The sequence below is a fragment of the Stigmatopora argus genome, chromosome 7 (assembly GCF_051989625.1).
Source record: "Stigmatopora argus isolate UIUO_Sarg chromosome 7, RoL_Sarg_1.0, whole genome shotgun sequence".
In the NCBI taxonomy this organism is placed as follows: domain Eukaryota; kingdom Metazoa; phylum Chordata; class Actinopteri; order Syngnathiformes; family Syngnathidae; genus Stigmatopora; species Stigmatopora argus.
In genome coordinates, this window is record NC_135393.1 from 325,832 (window position 1) to 343,564 (window position 17,733).

At 39.8% G+C, this 17,733-nt stretch overlaps 1 protein-coding gene across 1 annotated transcript; it reads right to left on the minus strand.

Annotated features, from left to right (window-relative positions):
* Positions 1–7,269: 7,269 nt before the first annotated feature.
* On the minus strand, positions 7,270–15,773 carry LOC144077893 (uncharacterized). Its single transcript, XM_077605992.1, has 2 exons — positions 15,050–15,773; positions 7,270–9,513 (listed from the first exon to the last, which is right to left on the minus strand). The coding sequence occupies exon 2, from the start codon at positions 9,283–9,285 to the stop codon at positions 7,270–7,272; it is 2,016 nt and encodes a 671-aa protein (XP_077462118.1). The 5' UTR covers positions 9,286–9,513; positions 15,050–15,773.
* Between the last annotated feature and the right edge of the window lie 1,960 nt (positions 15,774–17,733).

The following is a 17,733-nucleotide window of genomic DNA, read 5'->3' on the forward strand; positions in this document are numbered from 1 at the left end:
CCCTGCAACCAAACAAACTGTCAGAGACACAAATCTACAATGGACATAGTGTAAAATGGTCCAATTCAAGTGAGTTATTCATTTGGCATCATTCGAAGTGATAGAAATTAAGTTTTAATGTAAATTATCATACTCGGCCAAAACATGCTTTTCAGCCTCTGAAAAGCACATTTTGGCCATAAAAACTGAAAATGTCCCCTGCAACCAAACGAACTGTCAGAGACACAAATCTACAATGGACATAGTGTAAAATGGTCCAATTCAAGTAAGTTATTCATTTGGCATCATTCGAAGTGATAGAAATCAAGTTTTAATGAAAATTACCATACTCGGCCAAAGCATGCTTTTCAGCCCCTGAAAAGCACATTTTGGCCATAAAAACTGAAAATGTCCCCTGCAACCAAACGAACTGTCAGAGACACAAATCTACAATGGACATAGTGTAAAATGGTCCAATTCAAGTAAGTTATTCATTTGGCATCATTCGAATGGATAGAAATTAAGTTTTAATGAAAATTATCAAACTCGGCCAAAACATGCTTTTCAGCCCCTGAAAAGCACATTTTGGCCATAAAAACTGAATATGTCCCCTGCAACCAATCGAACTGTCAGAGACACAAATCTACAATGGACATAGTGTAAAATGGTCCAATTCAAGTAAGTTATTCATTTGGCATCATTCGAATGGATAGAAATCAAGTTTTAATGAAAATTATCATACTCGGCCAAAACATGCTTTTCAGCCTCTGAAAAGCACATTTTGGCCATAAAAACTGAAAATGTCCCCTGCAACCAAACAAACTGTCGGAGACACAAATCTACAATGGACATAGTGTAAAATGGTCCAATTCAAGTAAGTTATTCATTTGGCATCATTCGAAGTGATAGAAATCAAGTTTTAATGAAAATTATCATACTCGGCCAAAACATGCTTTTCAGCCCCTGAAAAGCACATTTTGGCCATAAAAACTTAATATGTCCCCTGCAACCAAACGAACTGTCAGAGACACAAATCTACAATGGACATAGTGTAAAATGGTCCAATTCAAGTAAGTTATTCATTTGGCATCATTCGAAGTGATAGAAATTAAGTTTTAATGTAAATTATCATACTCGGCCAAAACATGCTTTTCAGCCTCTGAAAAGCACATTTTGGCCATAAAAACTGAAAATGTCCCCTGCAACCAAACGAACTGTCGGAGACACAAATCTACAATGGACATAGTGTAAAATGGTCCAATTCAAGTAAGTTATTCATTTGGCATCAATCGAAGTGATAGAAATCAAGTTTTAATGAAAATTATCAAACTCGGCCAAAACATGCTTTTCAGCCCCTGAAAAGCACATTTTGGCCATAAAAACTGAATATGTCCCCTGCAACCAAACGAACTGTCAGAGACACAAATCTACAATGGACATAGTGTAAAATGGTCCAATTCAAGAAAGTTATTCATTTGGCATCATTCAAATGGATAGAAATCAAGTTTTAATGAAAATTATCATACTCGGCCAAAACATGCTTTTCAGCCCCTGAAAAGCACATTTTGGCCATAAAAACTGAAAATGTCCCCTGCAACCAAACGAACTGTCGGAGACACAAATCTAAAATGGACATAGTGTAAAATGGTCCAATTCAAGTAAGTTATTCATTTGGCATCATTCGAAGTGATAGAAATCAAGTTTTAATGAAAATTATCATACTCGGCCAAAACATGCTTTTCAGCCCCTGAAAAGCACATTTTGGCCATAAAAACTTAATATGTCCCCTGCAACCAAACGAACTGTCAGAGACACAAATCTACAATGGACATAGTGTAAAATGGTCCAATTCAAGTAAGTTATTCATTTGGCATCATTCGAAGTGATAGAAATTAAGTTTTAATGTAAATTATCATACTCGGCCAAAACATTTTCAGCCTCTGAAAAGCACATTTTGGCCATAAAAACTGAAAATGTCCCCTGCAACCAAACGAACTGTCGGAGACACAAATCTACAATGGACATAGTGTAAAATGGTCCAATTCAAGTAAGTTATTCATTTGGCATCATTCAAATGGATAGAAATCAAGTTTTAATGAAAATTATCATACTCGGCCAAAACATGCTTTTCAGCCCCTGAAAAGCACATTTTGGCCATAAAAACTGAAAATGTCCCCTGCAACCAAACGAACTGTCAGAGACACAAATCTACAATGGAAATAGTGTAAAATGGTCCAATTCAAGTAAGTTATTCATTTGGCATCATTCGAAGTGATAGAAATCAAGTTTTAATGAAAATTATCATACTCGGCCAAAACATGCTTTTCAGCCCCTGAAAAGCACATTTTGGCCATAAAAACTTAATATGTCCCCTGCAACCAAACAAACTGTCAGAGACACAAATCTACAATGGACATAGTGTAAAATGGTCCAATTCAAGTGAGTTATTCATTTGGCATCATTCGAAGTGATAGAAATTAAGTTTTAATGTAAATTATCATACTCGGCCAAAACATGCTTTTCAGCCTCTGAAAAGCACATTTTGGCCATAAAAACTGAAAATGTCCCCTGCAACCAAACGAACTGTCAGAGACACAAATCTACAATGGACATAGTGTAAAATGGTCCAATTCAAGTAAGTTATTCATTTGGCATCATTCGAAGTGATAGAAATCAAGTTTTAATGAAAATTACCATACTCGGCCAAAGCATGCTTTTCAGCCCCTGAAAAGCACATTTTGGCCTTAAAAACTGAATATGTCCCCTGCAACCAAACGAACTGTCAGAGATACAAATCTACAATGGACATAGTGTAAAATGGTCCAATTCAAGTAAATTATTCATTTGGCATCATTCGAAGTGATAGAAATCAAGTTTTAATGAAAATTATCATACTCTGCCAAAACATGCTTTTCAGCCTCTGAAAAGCACATTTTGGCCATAAAAACTGAAAATGTCCCCTGCAACCAAACGAACTGTCGGAGACACAAATCTACAATGGACATAGTGTAAAATGGTCCAATTCAAGTAAGTTATTTATTTGGCATCATTCGAAGTGATATAAATCAAGTTTTAATGAAAATTATCATACTCGGCCAAAACATGCTTTTCAGCCCCTGAAAAGCACATTTTGGCCATAAAAACTGAATATGTTCCCTGCAACCAAACGAACTGTCAGAGACACAAATCTACAATGGACATAGTGTAAAATGGTCCAATTCAAGTAAGTTATTCATTTGGCATCATTCGAATGGATAGAAATCAAGTTTTAATGAAAATTATCATACTAGGCCAAAACGTGCTTTTCAGCCCCTGAAAAGCACATTTTGGCCATAAAAACTTAATATGTCCCCTACAACCAAATGAACTGTCAGAGACACAAATCTACAATGGACATAGTGTAAAATGGTCCAATTCAAGTAAGTTATTCATTTGGCATCATTCAAATGGATAGAAATCAAGTTTTAATGAAAATTATCATACTCGGCCAAAACATGCTTTTCAGCCCCTGAAAAGCACATTTTGGCCATAAAAACTGAAAATGTCCCCTGCAACCAAACAAACTGTCGGAGACACAAATCTACAATGGACATAGTGTAAAATGGTCCAATTCAAGTAAGTTATTCATTTGGCATCATTCGAGTGATAGAAATCAAGTTTTAATGAAAATTATCATACTCGGCCAAAACATGCTTTTCAGCCCCTGAAAAGCACATTTTGGCCATAAAAACTGAAAATGTCCCCTGCAACCAAACGAACTGTCAGAGACACAAATCTACAATGGACATAGTGTAAAATGGTCCAATTCAAGTAAGTTATTCATTTGGCATCATTCGAAGTGATAGAAATCAAGTTTTAATGAAAATTATCATACTCGGCCAAAACATGCTTTTCAGCCTCTGAAAAGCACATTTTGGCCATAAAAACTTAATATGTCCCCTGCAACCAAACGAACTGTCAGAGACACAAATCTACAATGGACATAGTGTAAAATGGTCCAATTCAAGTAAGTTATTCATTTGGCATCATTCGAAGTGATAGAAATTAAGTTTTAATGTAAATTATCATACTCGGCCAAAACATGCTTTTCAGCCTCTGAAAAGCACATTTTGGCCATAAAAACTGAAAATGTCACCTGCAACCAAACGAACTGTCGGAGACACAAATCTACAATGGACATAGTGTACAATGGTCCAATTCAAGTAAGTTATTCATTTGGCATCAATCGAAGTGATAGAAATCAAGTTTTAATGAAAATTATCAAACTCGGCCAAAACATGCTTTTCAGCCCCTGAAAAGCACATTTTGGCCATAAAAACTGAATATGTCCCCTGCAACCAAACGAACTGTCGGAGACACAAATCTACAATGGACATAGTGTAAAATGGTCCAATTCAAGAAAGTTATTCATTTGGCATCATTCAAATGGATAGAAATCAAGTTTTAATGAAAATTATCATACTCGGCCAAAACATGCTTTTCAGCCCCTGAAAAGCACATTTTGGCCATAAAAACTGAAAATGTCCCCTGCAACCAAACGAACTGTCAGAGACACAAATCTACAATGGAAATAGTGTAAAATGGTCCAATTCAAGTAAGTTATTCATTTGGCATCATTCGAATGGATAGAAATCAAGTTTTAATGAAAATTATCATACTCTGCCAAAACGTGCTTTTCAGCCCCTGAAAAGCACATTTTGGCCATTTAAAATGAATATGTCCCCTGCAACCAAACGAACTGTCAGAGAAACAAATCTACAATGGACATAGTGTAAAATGGTCCAATTCAAGTAAGTTATTCATTTGGCATCATTCGAAGTGATAGAAATCAAGTTTTAATGAAAATTATCATACTCGGCCAAAACATGCTTTTCAGCCCCTGAAAAGCACATTTTGGCCATAAAAACTTAATATGTCCCCTGCAACCAAACAAACTGTCAGAGACACAAATCTACAATGGACATAGTGTAAAATGGTCCAATTCAAGTGAGTTATTCATTTGGCATCATTCGAAGTGATAGAAATTAAGTTTTAATGTAAATTATCATACTCGGCCAAAACATGCTTTTCAGCCTCTGAAAAGCACATTTTGGCCATAAAAACTGAAAATGTCCCCTGCAACCAAACGAACTGTCAGAGACACAAATCTACAATGGACATAGTGTAAAATGGTCCAATTCAAGTAAGTTATTCATTTGGCATCATTCGAAGTGATAGAAATCAAGTTTTAATGAAAATTATCATACTCTGCCAAAACATGCTTTTCAGCCTCTGAAAAGCACATTTTGGCCATAAAAACTGAAAATGTCCCCTGCAACCAAACGAACTGTCGGAGACACAAATCTACAATGGACATAGTGTAAAATGGTCCAATTCAAGTAAGTTATTTATTTGGCATCATTCGAAGTGATATAAATCAAGTTTTAATGAAAATTATCATACTCGGCCAAAACATGCTTTTCAGCCCCTGAAAAGCACATTTTGGCCATAAAAACTGAATATGTTCCCTGCAACCAAACGAACTGTCAGAGACACAAATCTACAATGGACATAGTGTAAAATGGTCCAATTCAAGTAAGTTATTCATTTGGCATCATTCGAATGGATAGAAATCAAGTTTTAATGAAAATTATCATACTCGGCCAAAACGTGCTTTTCAGCCCCTGAAAAGCACATTTTGGCCATAAAAACTTAATATGTCCCCTACAACCAAATGAACTGTCAGAGACACAAATCTACAATGGACATAGTGTAAAATGGTCCAATTCAAGTAAGTTATTCATTTGGCATCATTCGAGTGATAGAAATCAAGTTTTAATGAAAATTATCATACTCGGCCAAAACATGCTTTTCAGCCCCTGAAAAGCACATTTTGGCCATAAAAACTTAATATGTCCCCTGCAACCAAACGAACTGTCAGAGACACAAATCTACAATGGACATAGTGTAAAATGGTCCAATTCAAGTAAGTTATTCATTTGGCATCATTCGAAGTGATAGAAATTAAGTTTTAATGTAAATTATCATACTCGGCCAAAACATGCTTTTCAGCCTCTGAAAAGCACATTTTGGCCATAAAAACTGAAAATGTCACCTGCAACCAAACGAACTGTCGGAGACACAAATCTACAATGGACATAGTGTACAATGGTCCAATTCAAGTAAGTTATTCATTTGGCATCAATCGAAGTGATAGAAATCAAGTTTTAATGAAAATTATCAAACTCGGCCAAAACATGCTTTTCAGCCCCTGAAAAGCACATTTTGGCCATAAAAACTGAATATGTCCCCTGCAACCAAACGAACTGTCAGAGACACAAATCTACAATGGACATAGTGTAAAATGGTCCAATTCAAGTAAGTTATTCATTTGGCATCATTCGAAGTGATAGAAATTAAGTTTTAATGAAAATTATCATACTCTGCCAAAACATGCTTTTCAGCCTCTGAAAAGCACATTTTGGCCTTAAAAACTGAATATGTCCCCTGCAACCAAACGAACTGTCAGAGATACAAATCTACAATGGACATAGTGTAAAATGGTCCAATTCAAGTAAATTATTCATTTGGCATCATTCGAAGTGATAGAAATCAAGTTTTAATGAAAATTATCATACTCTGCCAAAACATGCTTGTTAGAATAATGATTCAAACCTTTTAAATCATTATTAGTAATATTTAATTAAAAAAGGAAAAACATCTCTCAACATTTCTGGTTACACTTGCAAGGAAAATGCTATGCGACACCGTCTTAGTCCACAGTGCATTCTAAATTCTAGTAACTGAATCATTGTATTTAATCGCGACATTCGAAAAACATGTTCATGTAATCAGTACAATAACACCTTCTGGTTTAGAAAAACAACAGTCTCAAAATGAAATGGTGTGACATCTCCCCAAAACAATGGTACATAATATTTTCATTATAAGGAAAACAAAGCATTCAAGCAGGATTATAATGTCAACAAAGCAGTATTATAATGTCAACAAAGCCGTATTTTCAAATCTGCTGGTGAAGCCCCGACATAACAGTCTCATTTGGTCCTGCTGGGAAAAGGTGTCCGTCTCTTTTCCCTTGCCCTTGAGAAGAGAACTGCGCAGGAAAGAGTCCATCCCTTGACTTGATTTATAGCTTTACTACTTATTGAAAAATGCTTACAACACATATAGAATATTACCTAATAATTCTAACATTCCCTCCTTTTACTATATGTTTGTTATTAATTTTATGACAAATTCAAAATAACAGGGATATCACCGTTGGCTGTTTTAATTTTACCCGTTTAGGCTCTACTCGTTCGGCAGGTCTGAAAAACAGAAAACAAGATCATTTTCGTCCAATCCATCCTCGTAATTACCATGCTCCTGGAATTCACTGTTAGTGTCAGCACGTCTCAGTAGGGGATATAATTCATGCAATTTGGAATTTGTAGGGGCAATCGCAGTGGTTATAAGTCGGCTTATCAAAGATCTTAAGCAGGGAATAATACAACACCCACACAATGTCAAAATCGTAGCAAAAAGGGCTACGGAAACTGCAACGGATTGAGCCAAATTCCGATATTCTCCAAACATATCCCGCCACCAGCGCTGCCAGACGGATTCACTGACTCCAGAATGCTTCTTCATATTGCGGTTGAGGGTCTGCAGGCCATCAATGGCGTCGGTGAGGGACCCCTCGGGTGACGTGTTGTTCGGTATGTAAGTGCAACACTCATCTCCGAACATTGCACACACGCCCCCTTTCTCCGCGAGCAGCATATCCACTGCTATGCGATTCTGGAACGTCATTAGGCTGGTGGCTGCTAGTTGTTCCTTTATCGCCACAAATCCCTGTTCAGTATAATTTCCAAGTTTTTGGACATTGTAATGCAGGTAATTTATCCGATCAACATTTTTGTTTGGAGTAATTAAAAGAAAAATAGACTCCCAACCTGCTGCGATCTGATTAACCAACTTATACTCATCTGGGACTCCCCGGGGGACGCCAATCGCATCAATGTAGGTCGGATCCTCCTCTCTCCATGCCGATCGCCGCCGTCGCGAGGGGCCCGCCATCATACCAGATTTCTGTGCAGCCAATTGTATCTCCTCTACTGTAGATGGAAAAACAGACACTGGTAATAACAGTGAGACCAAGGCACAAAGTCCTGCGGCATTTTTGCAGGAGTCGTATAATTTGTTTTGGCCGCACCACCACCATAGGTCAGAACGTGGTATCAGGGGTGCAGTCTGTTTTAGGACGTGGGCACACCACGTCACATTTATCGCTCCCAGTGCCGGACCGTGCCCTGTGAGGACTAAACAGGTAAAATGATTAAACGCGACATGTGTTGAAAAGTTAGGCTTGTCCTTCGCTGTCGTTGTAACTGGGTAGACATTATTCCATTTCATACATTTTGGGCTTACATCTTCTTTTGTCATTATCTCATTTACACAATCAGGGGTAATTTGCGCGGGCACTACTCGTAAGAGGGGGCGTGGCCCCATACATGTTATACAGGTTTGATTGATAGCCTTAGCTGCATTTTCCATCAACAACAACCAATTATTGCCCGTTTGGGAAATCCCTGTTGCAGAAATGAATTCATCATCTGTGGTTTTTTCAGATTTCAATTTTACTACGGCCTTTTCAGTTGTTTCCTTCTCTGACGCCCTAAACACGGCCTCCATAGGCATGGTAATTACTGTTGAAACACAAATGTAAAATTTGTAATAAGGGTTTTCCCCCCTTGACCATGGGCTTAGGAAAAACGTCAGACAAGGATCTCTTCCACAAGTCAATTTGTCAGTCTGAATACTGATTTGTATTCCCCCCATCGTCTGGGTTAATTTTATCAGGGGCCTGATGGCTTTTGCGCACGCGTCCGACATCCAAGCTCGCCAATCTTGACCAGTTTCTGCAACAAGGTTGCCCCAACCCCTCCTCAGGGCTGTCATGTACCACACATATCCTTTACCATAGGTTGATCCCTTGTATGGCGACCGGGATGTCCATGAGTCTAAAAATATTTTCTTCCATGAAAGGAAGATATCCGTAGTTCTATTGTATGGAAGGCAAAACAGTGTTCGTGTGCTTAATCGTCTGGGGGTGTCATCTCGAATGCATGTTTGGAAATTTGAGTCAGTAGGTAATGTTATGTCCCATGTTATTGTTGCTCGTTTTACCCTCCCGTAAGAAGGTGTATCTTTAATTGAAACGCCTCCGCCTTTCTCTCCAACTGGAGAAAGTAGCCCTATTATGGAGAGGAATAGAGTCACAATCATTAATGCCTTTGCCCCGAGGGCAACAATTGTTTTTACCATGACTTTTTATCTTTGTTTATGGGGTTCCTCTTGGACCGTTTCAATTGAGATAACCTTCTTACTGTGTGAAAGGTGAATCCAGGTTCCCCTCTCAGCTATCTTGATGGCTGTTGGCGTGGTCAGCAACACTTGGTATGGCCCCTCCCACTTTGCGTCACTCCAATGTTTCTTTTTTATACTGCGTATCAGCACCCAGTCTCCAGGAACCACCTTCGCTCCGTCCGTTTCCTGTTGAGAAGAACCATCTCCCTCTGGTAACTTAAGTTCGGTGCGTTTTTCTAAAGATTTTCTCATGTAGTCAGCTAAATTTGCCTCGTCATCCAATTCCCATTGTGTAGTGAATAATGGCAATTTGTATGGTCTACCAAACAGGACTTCATATGGGGTTAACCCACTTGAGCTCGTGATGTTAATATGTAACTTCACCAAATCAATACATTTTGTCCATGGTCTCTTTGTTTCTTCCATACATTTTCTTAGTCTATTTTTTATAGTTCCATTCATCCTTTCGACAAGGCCCGCCGATTGTGGGTGGTAGGCGCAATGATTTCGCAACGAGATATGGAACCTACTGCCAATTCCATCAATTATTTTGTTAACAAAATGGGTGCCATTATCACTACAAATGGTTTCTGGGATTCCATATCGTGGAATGATATCTTTACATAATGCTTTGGCTACCGTTAACGCATCTATGTGTTTTGTTGGGAAAATTTCAACCCATTTTGAAAAGGCATCAATAATCACTAAGCAGTATCTTTTCCCCTCACTTTTACTTAATTCAATAAAATCCATATGTATCCTTTGAAATGGATATGTAGCATTTGGAAATTGCCCACGTCTTGGCCGTATCCCCCCTTGGGGGTTATGCCGAGCACAAGCCAAACATGCTCTGCAAAAATTTTTTGCATATAGATTAAATCCATACGTTTTGTAGTGCCGTTGCACCAAAGCAACCATTCCCGCCGTGGAAACATGCGTTTTGCCATGACTCAAAATGGCCGCCCATCTAAACAAATTTTTTGGTAAGATTGGTTGGCCTTCAATGCTCGCATAAACCCCATTTTGCAATTTCGCCCCTTTATCAATCCATAATTTGAATTCGGATTGTGGGCTTTGTAACTGCATCTTTGCCAAAATATCATCTGGTAAGATGTTTTCGTCATACACCGAGTCTATCATCCCAATAAAGGGTTTCCTTGCAGCCTCCTTTGCCGCCACATCAGCAAAGGCATTCCCCAAGGAAACCTGGTCATTTTTTGAAGTATGTGCTGCACATTTACAAACAGCAATATGTTTTGGGAGCTGCACCGCAGCTATCAGTCGTTGCAACAATTTAGCATGTGTCACCGCTTTGCCCGTGGAAGATATCATACCCCTATTTGCCCAATAACTAGCGAAAACGTGGCATGATGAAAATGCATATTGACTATCTGTATAAATTGTAACATCCTTGTCGCTCATCAGGATGCATGCTTCCGTCAATGCAATTAACTCTGCCGCTTGCGCAGAGTAATTGGACGGCAATGGTTCCGCTTTTAAGATTTTAGTCGCGGTCACAACCGCATACCCCGTCCGAGTTTTTCCCATTTCGTCTTTACTAGCGGAACCATCAACAAAAAGGACTTCACCGCTGTCCAGCGGTTGATCTTTTAAATCCTTCCTACACTTTGTAGCCTCTTCGGCTATCGCTTGACAATCATGTTGCTCTCCCTCCCCAGGAAGTGGCAACAAAGTAGCTGGATTAATTTTAACACACCTCTCGAGTGTGAGATGTGGTTGCAAAAGCAGAATGGCTATACAAGACAAATGTCTCGCCGGAGACAAAAATTTCATGTTTGTTTGTAGCAATAACGCCGCCACTGCATGCGGAACTCTAAGGGTTAAAGAATGAAAAAGCACTATCGTAGCGCTGCTCTCCACCGCCATTGAAGCCGCCACCACCGCCCGCACACAATGAGGAAGCGCGCAGGCCACCTTATCTAATCTGGACGAAAAGTATGCAACAGGCCTCATTTTCCCCCCGAATTCCTGAGTCAGCACAGATGTCATGAACTCCCCTTTACAGTCCACCATTTGCACAAAAGGCTTGTTATAATTAGGTAACGCTAAAGTACCACTAGCTACTAGCATCTGCTTTAACGTACAAAATGCCGTCTCAGCCTCTGCTGTCCAATTTAGAGCCGAGGACATTTTTAAACCATCATTCATTATTTTAGCAAGGGGAGATACAATTTCTGCATAATTTGGAATCCATGCCCTACAGTAATTAGTGAGACCTAAAAATGACATTATTTGTTTTTTAGTCAGTGGTTTAGGTGCGTCCAAGACCACCTTCTTTCTGTCATCTAAAATTTTCTTTCCACCCTTAACCAGATTATATCCTAAATATTTTACCTGTTCTTTACAAAGCTGCAATTTGTTTTTGCTTATTTTGTGGCCTTCCGCCGCCAGGTGCCCTATCAAGGCTACAGTGTCTATTCTACAGGCTTCTAAACTAGATGAAGCTATTAGTACATCATCCACATACACAATAATTTGGCTTCCCCCCTGCGGTTGGAACCTAGCTACACTGCTACTCATAATCTGTGAATATATCGTGGGGCTTTCACAGTATCCCTGTGGCAGTCTCGTAAAAGTATATTTTTTCCTTCCAAACGTGAAGGCAAACCAAAATTGACTATCCCGATCTAATGGGATGGAGAAAAAAGCGTTGCTTATGTCGATTACTGTAAAAAATGCCGCATCTGGATCCAAATTATTCAAAAGCGTGTGCGGGTCTGGCACACAAGGTGCGCGCTGAATTACTGCAGAGTTCACCGCTTGTAAATCCTGAACCATTCTCCATCCCCCAGAAGGGGCCGCCTTTCTCACTGGAAAAATTGGAGAGTTGCAAGGTGAATCCTCACAATCAATAATAACCCCCGCTTTTAACAAATCCTCAATTACAGGTTTTATTCCTTCCAAAGCATCAGGTTTTAACGGATATTGTCGGACACAGGGCCTGAGTTCAGATTTTGGTCTAATTATCACCGGTATCACCCCCTTTACTAGTCCTACATCAGAAGGTCCTTTGGACCATATCTCGGGAGGGACTGTTGCTAACAGCTCCTCATCCTCTTCTGATAATAGGTATATCCCCGTTGCCGATCGTGCTAGTCATTGCAGGTAGATCCCCACCCGTACGCCCATAGTTTGAAACACCGCTTTTCTGTATGTCTCCGTAATTTCACTATACTCAAGCCCTGTGTCTAATACACTCCAATCGGTTGCCCCGCGGGCCGTTTGTACAAAGTCACGCAGCACCTCTTTTCTCTGATTGTACGGTTTGCATAAGACAATGTGTGGAGTTGCCCATTCAAGAAAAAGGTTTCTATATCCCAAAGACAACTCAACCCCCCCCACAACTGTTGAAATACCATCCGTGTACAGGTATTCCAATCTAATTTCAGCCGGCATGACCTGTGCCAATCTGTTTTCATAGATTTCATCAGGCCCTTCAGATCTCTTGTACCACATCAGCACCTGGAGGGAGTCTATTTTTTCAACACTCTCCCGCGTTCCAATCAAATCTGTAGCTGTAGATAACAGGGTGCTCCCCACCCCCGTCGGCGCGTTATCTGACACCTCTAGCGTATAGTAAAAAAAACGCAGGCTGGCCCCCCTGCAACACATTCAATTGGCCATTTTGGATCTCTTTTCGCCTTTTAACCACCATATTACCACTAGCGGAGGGGACCAAAGCCAAGCCCAATTGTAATAGGCCATCCCTCCCCAGCAAATTGACAGGACACTCATGCACCACCAGCACAGACATTTTGCACGACTCCCCCTCCGGGTCCCTTATCCAAACCGGAAATGTCTCCGAAACGGCGGCAACTTGCCCACCTGCTGTTGTCACAAACACCCTCCGTTTTGTATGTCTAGCCCCTGGAATATCCACTTTAATCGCAGTTTTACAAGCCCCGGTATCACACAAAAATTTTAATCGCATCCCATTCACGAACAGTGTGATTTCAGGTTTAATTGTATCGAGTGCCAATATCTCCGCTAAATTTAGTTCCACTTCTCTCTGCTCAAATCCATTGCTTATCTCGTTTTGAGCAGGCCCCCCGACTAGTCATGCCGATTGGCCTTCACTTTTAGAGGCCCTGTTATTTGGGCAATCGCGGGATATATGACCTTTTTTCCCACAGATCCAACAGATTTTCTCTCTCATACCTCGATTTCTGTTGAACTTCCCTGCATATTTTTTCTCATTATCCCTGTTAAAAGGTTTACGCTCCCACCCCTTATTTTGGTAAAAAATCCCGTCCTCGTTAGAGGGTGCCCCCCCCTTTCTTTTCTTTTTTAAAACCTCTTCTGCATGGATCGCCTGATTTACGTATTGTTCAAGCGTGCCCGTAGACCTGTCTACCCAATGTTTTTCAACCCATTCCCTAAGCGTATAATTTGAATGAGCATGCAACACATTTTTTAGCTGCTCCTGATAAAGGCTGCCCGCCGCGTGGTCTTCAGCGATGCCGCTGTTGGCCTTAAAACAAGCCGTCATCCTGATTTGATAGTCTGCAAAAGGCTCACCATCCCTCTGCTTAGCTCTGCTGATCACGGTATAATTAGCTTTTGTTTTAAACTTCCCCGTAACCCGATCAATCAGTTCATGCACTCTCACATTCAACTCACGACCGTCATGACACAACGGGCCACCATCAGCTTTTGGATTCCAGTCCCCTCTAACTGCATGCCAATCTCCTTTTAACGCGAACATCCAAATTTGCTGCGTTTCCACCCCATTCAGGTGATAAGATCGTCTAATGTCCTCCATTTGCAAGACAAACTCCCCCACATCAACCTTGTGCGACGTGATGCCTTCTACGGCCTTTTTCACGTCGTCCTGCGTCCACGTTCTGTGTACCAGGATAGTAGGGGCCTGCTCCTTGCCCACATTAGGATTAGCAACTTCGATCATGGGATATTGTTCAATAAACACATCAGTCATTGGCGGCGCCCCAGGCTGGGGAGATAGCGTTTCTCCCCATGCCTTTGACCATTCCCCCACGGGCCCTCCCGACCTGGTCAGCATATTTGTCGGAGGGGGCCTCGGCAGTATTTCCTCCTTCTTAACAGCAACAACACATTTCTTGCCCACCGGCCCAGTCTCATCATCCTCTTTTCTGTGGAATAACACAGCCTCTGTGTTTCCAGTCCCACCGTTATCAACTGATTTAACCCAGCCATCACTTCGTTTCCTTGCCATCATAAACCAATAATAGGTATCATTATATCCCTCCTGCTCCATTTTGTTAAGGTTTCCCCCATGTTTAGCACGTATTTCATCCTGCAGTATCAAAATCTTATGCATATTAAGCTGGCCAGCAAATCCATATTTATTTATCCATAAGTTTAGGTGTTTAACCCTTGTAGCGCTTTGATTTTCAACAAATTTCCAATCCTTACACGGCAGACGCATCTTTGGATCGTCAATAGCCGTTTTACTGTTTCCACTACCCATTTTTGGAGCGGATTTGTGTGCCCCCGTAGTACCTTTTTTTCTTAGGCTTTTAACAACTACACACACACCCAAACACCGTCGACGTTTATAGACCACACCGTGTCTACCTGCTAGTGACTAGTATCCGCAGGGTTTTTAAAATCGCTAATCCCCAGGACGCGAGCCTTACTTCTCAAAATAAGGCCTTCGCATGTGATGCCTTCACGCACTCGGAACCCGTCAACAATATGCAGCAATCACACGCGGACTCACCAGCAAGTTGATAGATGTCTCCTTTAAGGATAGTCGTCAACCGACTAGAATCCAGCCGCTGCCGAGAAATATTCCAGCCTGGGAAAGGGATTTCTTTTGCCGTGCACGGTCACTCCAGATATTGAACAGCAGCGTCTGGACTCCTTATCGGTTTGTTGACCCCGGCTCCTCGAAGGACCAAAATGTTAGAATAATGATTCAAACCTTTTAAATCATTATTAGTAATATTTAATTAAAAAAGGAAAAACATCTCTCAACATTTCTGGTTACACTTGCAAGGAAAATGCTATGCGACACCGTCTTAGTCCACAGTGCATTCTAAATTCTAGTAACTGAATCATTGTATTTAATCGCGACATTCGAAAAACATGTTCATGTAATCAGTACAATAACACCTTCTGGTTTAGAAAAACAACAGTCTCAAAATGAAATGGTGTGACATCTCCCCAAAACAATGGTACATAATATTTTCATTATAAGGAAAACAAAGCATTCAAGCAGGATTATAATGTCAACAAAGCAGTATTATAATGTCAACAAAGCCGTATTTTCAAATCTGCTGGTGAAGCCCCGACATAACAGTCTCATTTGGTCCTGCTGGGAAAAGGTGTCCGTCTCTTTTCCCTTGCCCTTGAGAAGAGAACTGCGCAGGAAAGAGTCCATCCCTTGACTTGATTTATAGCTTTACTACTTATTGAAAAATGCTTACAACACATATAGAATATTACCTAATAATTCTAACATGCTTTTCAGCCTCTGAAAAGCACATTTTGGCCATAAAAACTGAAAATGTCCCCTGCAACCAAACGAACTGTCGGAGACACAAATCTACAATGGACATAGTGTAAAATGGTCCAATTCAAGTAAGTTATTTATTTGGCATCATTCGAAGTGATAGAAATCAAGTTTTAATGAAAATTATCATACTCGGCCAAAACATGCTTTTCAGCCCCTGAAAAGCACATTTTGGCCATAAAAACTGAATATGTTCCCTGCAACCAAACGAACTGTCAGAGACACAAATCTACAATGGACATAGTGTAAAATGGTCCAATTCAAGTAAGTTATTCATTTGGCATCATTCGAATGGATAGAAATCAAGTTTTAATGAAAATTATCATACTCGGCCAAAACGTGCTTTTCAGCCCCTGAAAAGCACATTTTGGCCATAAAAACTTAATATGTCCCCTACAACCAAATGAACTGTCAGAGACACAAATCTACAATGGACATAGTGTAAAATGGTCCAATTCAAGTAAGTTATTCATTTGGCATCATTCAAATGGATAGAAATCAAGTTTTAATGAAAATTATCATACTCGGCCAAAACATGCTTTTCAGCCCCTGAAAAGCACATTTTGGCCATAAAAACTGAAAATGTCCCCTGCAACCAAACGAACTGTCGGAGACACAAATCTACAATGGACATAGTGTAAAATGGTCCAATTCAAGTAAGTTATTCATTTGGCATCATTCGAGTGATAGAAATCAAGTTTTAATGAAAATTATCATACTCGGCCAAAACATGCTTTTCAGCCTCTGAAAAGCACATTTTGGCCATAAAAACTTAATATGTCCCCTGCAACCAAACGAACTGTCAGAGACACAAATCTACAATGGACATAGTGTAAAATGGTCCAATTCAAGTAAGTTATTCATTTGGCATCATTCGAAGTGATAGAAATTAAGTTTTAATGTAAATTATCATACTCGGCCAAAACATGCTTTTCAGCCTCTGAAAAGCACATTTTGGCCATAAAAACTGAAAATGTCCCCTGCAACCAAACGAACTGTCGGAGACACAAATCTACAATGGACATAGTGTACAACGGTCCAATTCAAGTAAGTTATTCATTTGGCATCAATCGAAGTGATAGAAATCAAGTTTTAATGAAAATTATCAAACTCGGCCAAAACATGCTTTTCAGCCCCTGAAAAGCACATTTTGGCCATAAAAACTGAATATGTCCCCTGCAACCAAACGAACTGTCAGAGACACAAATCTACAATGGACATAGTGTAAAATGGTCCAATTCAAGAAAGTTATTCATTTGGCATCATTCGAAGTGATAGAAATCAAGTTTTAATGAAAATTATCATACTCTGCCAAAACATGCTTTTCAGCCTCTGAAAAGCACATTTTGGCCATAAAAACTGAAAATGTCCCCTGCAACCAAACGAACTGTCGGAGACACAAATCTACAATGGACATAGTGTACAACGGTCCAATTCAAGTAAGTTATTCATTTGGCATCAATCGAAGTGATAGAAATCAAGTTTTAATGAAAATTATCAAACTCGGCCAAAACATGCTTTTCAGCCCCTGAAAAGCACATTTTGGCCATAAAAACTGAATATGTCCCCTGCAACCAAACGAACTGTCAGAGACACAAATCTACAATGGACATAGTGTAAAATGGTCCAATTCAAGTAAGTTATTCATTTGGCATCATTCGAAGTGATAGAAATTAAGTTTTAATGAAAATGATCATACTCTGCCAAAACATGCTTTTCAGCCTCTGAAAAGCACATTTTGGCCATAAAAACTGAAAATGTCCCCTGCAACCAAACGAACTGTCGGAGACACAAATCTACAATGGACATAGTGTAAAATGGTCCAATTCAAGTAAGTTATTCATTTGGCATCATTCGAAGTGATAGAAATCAAGTTTTAATGAAAATTA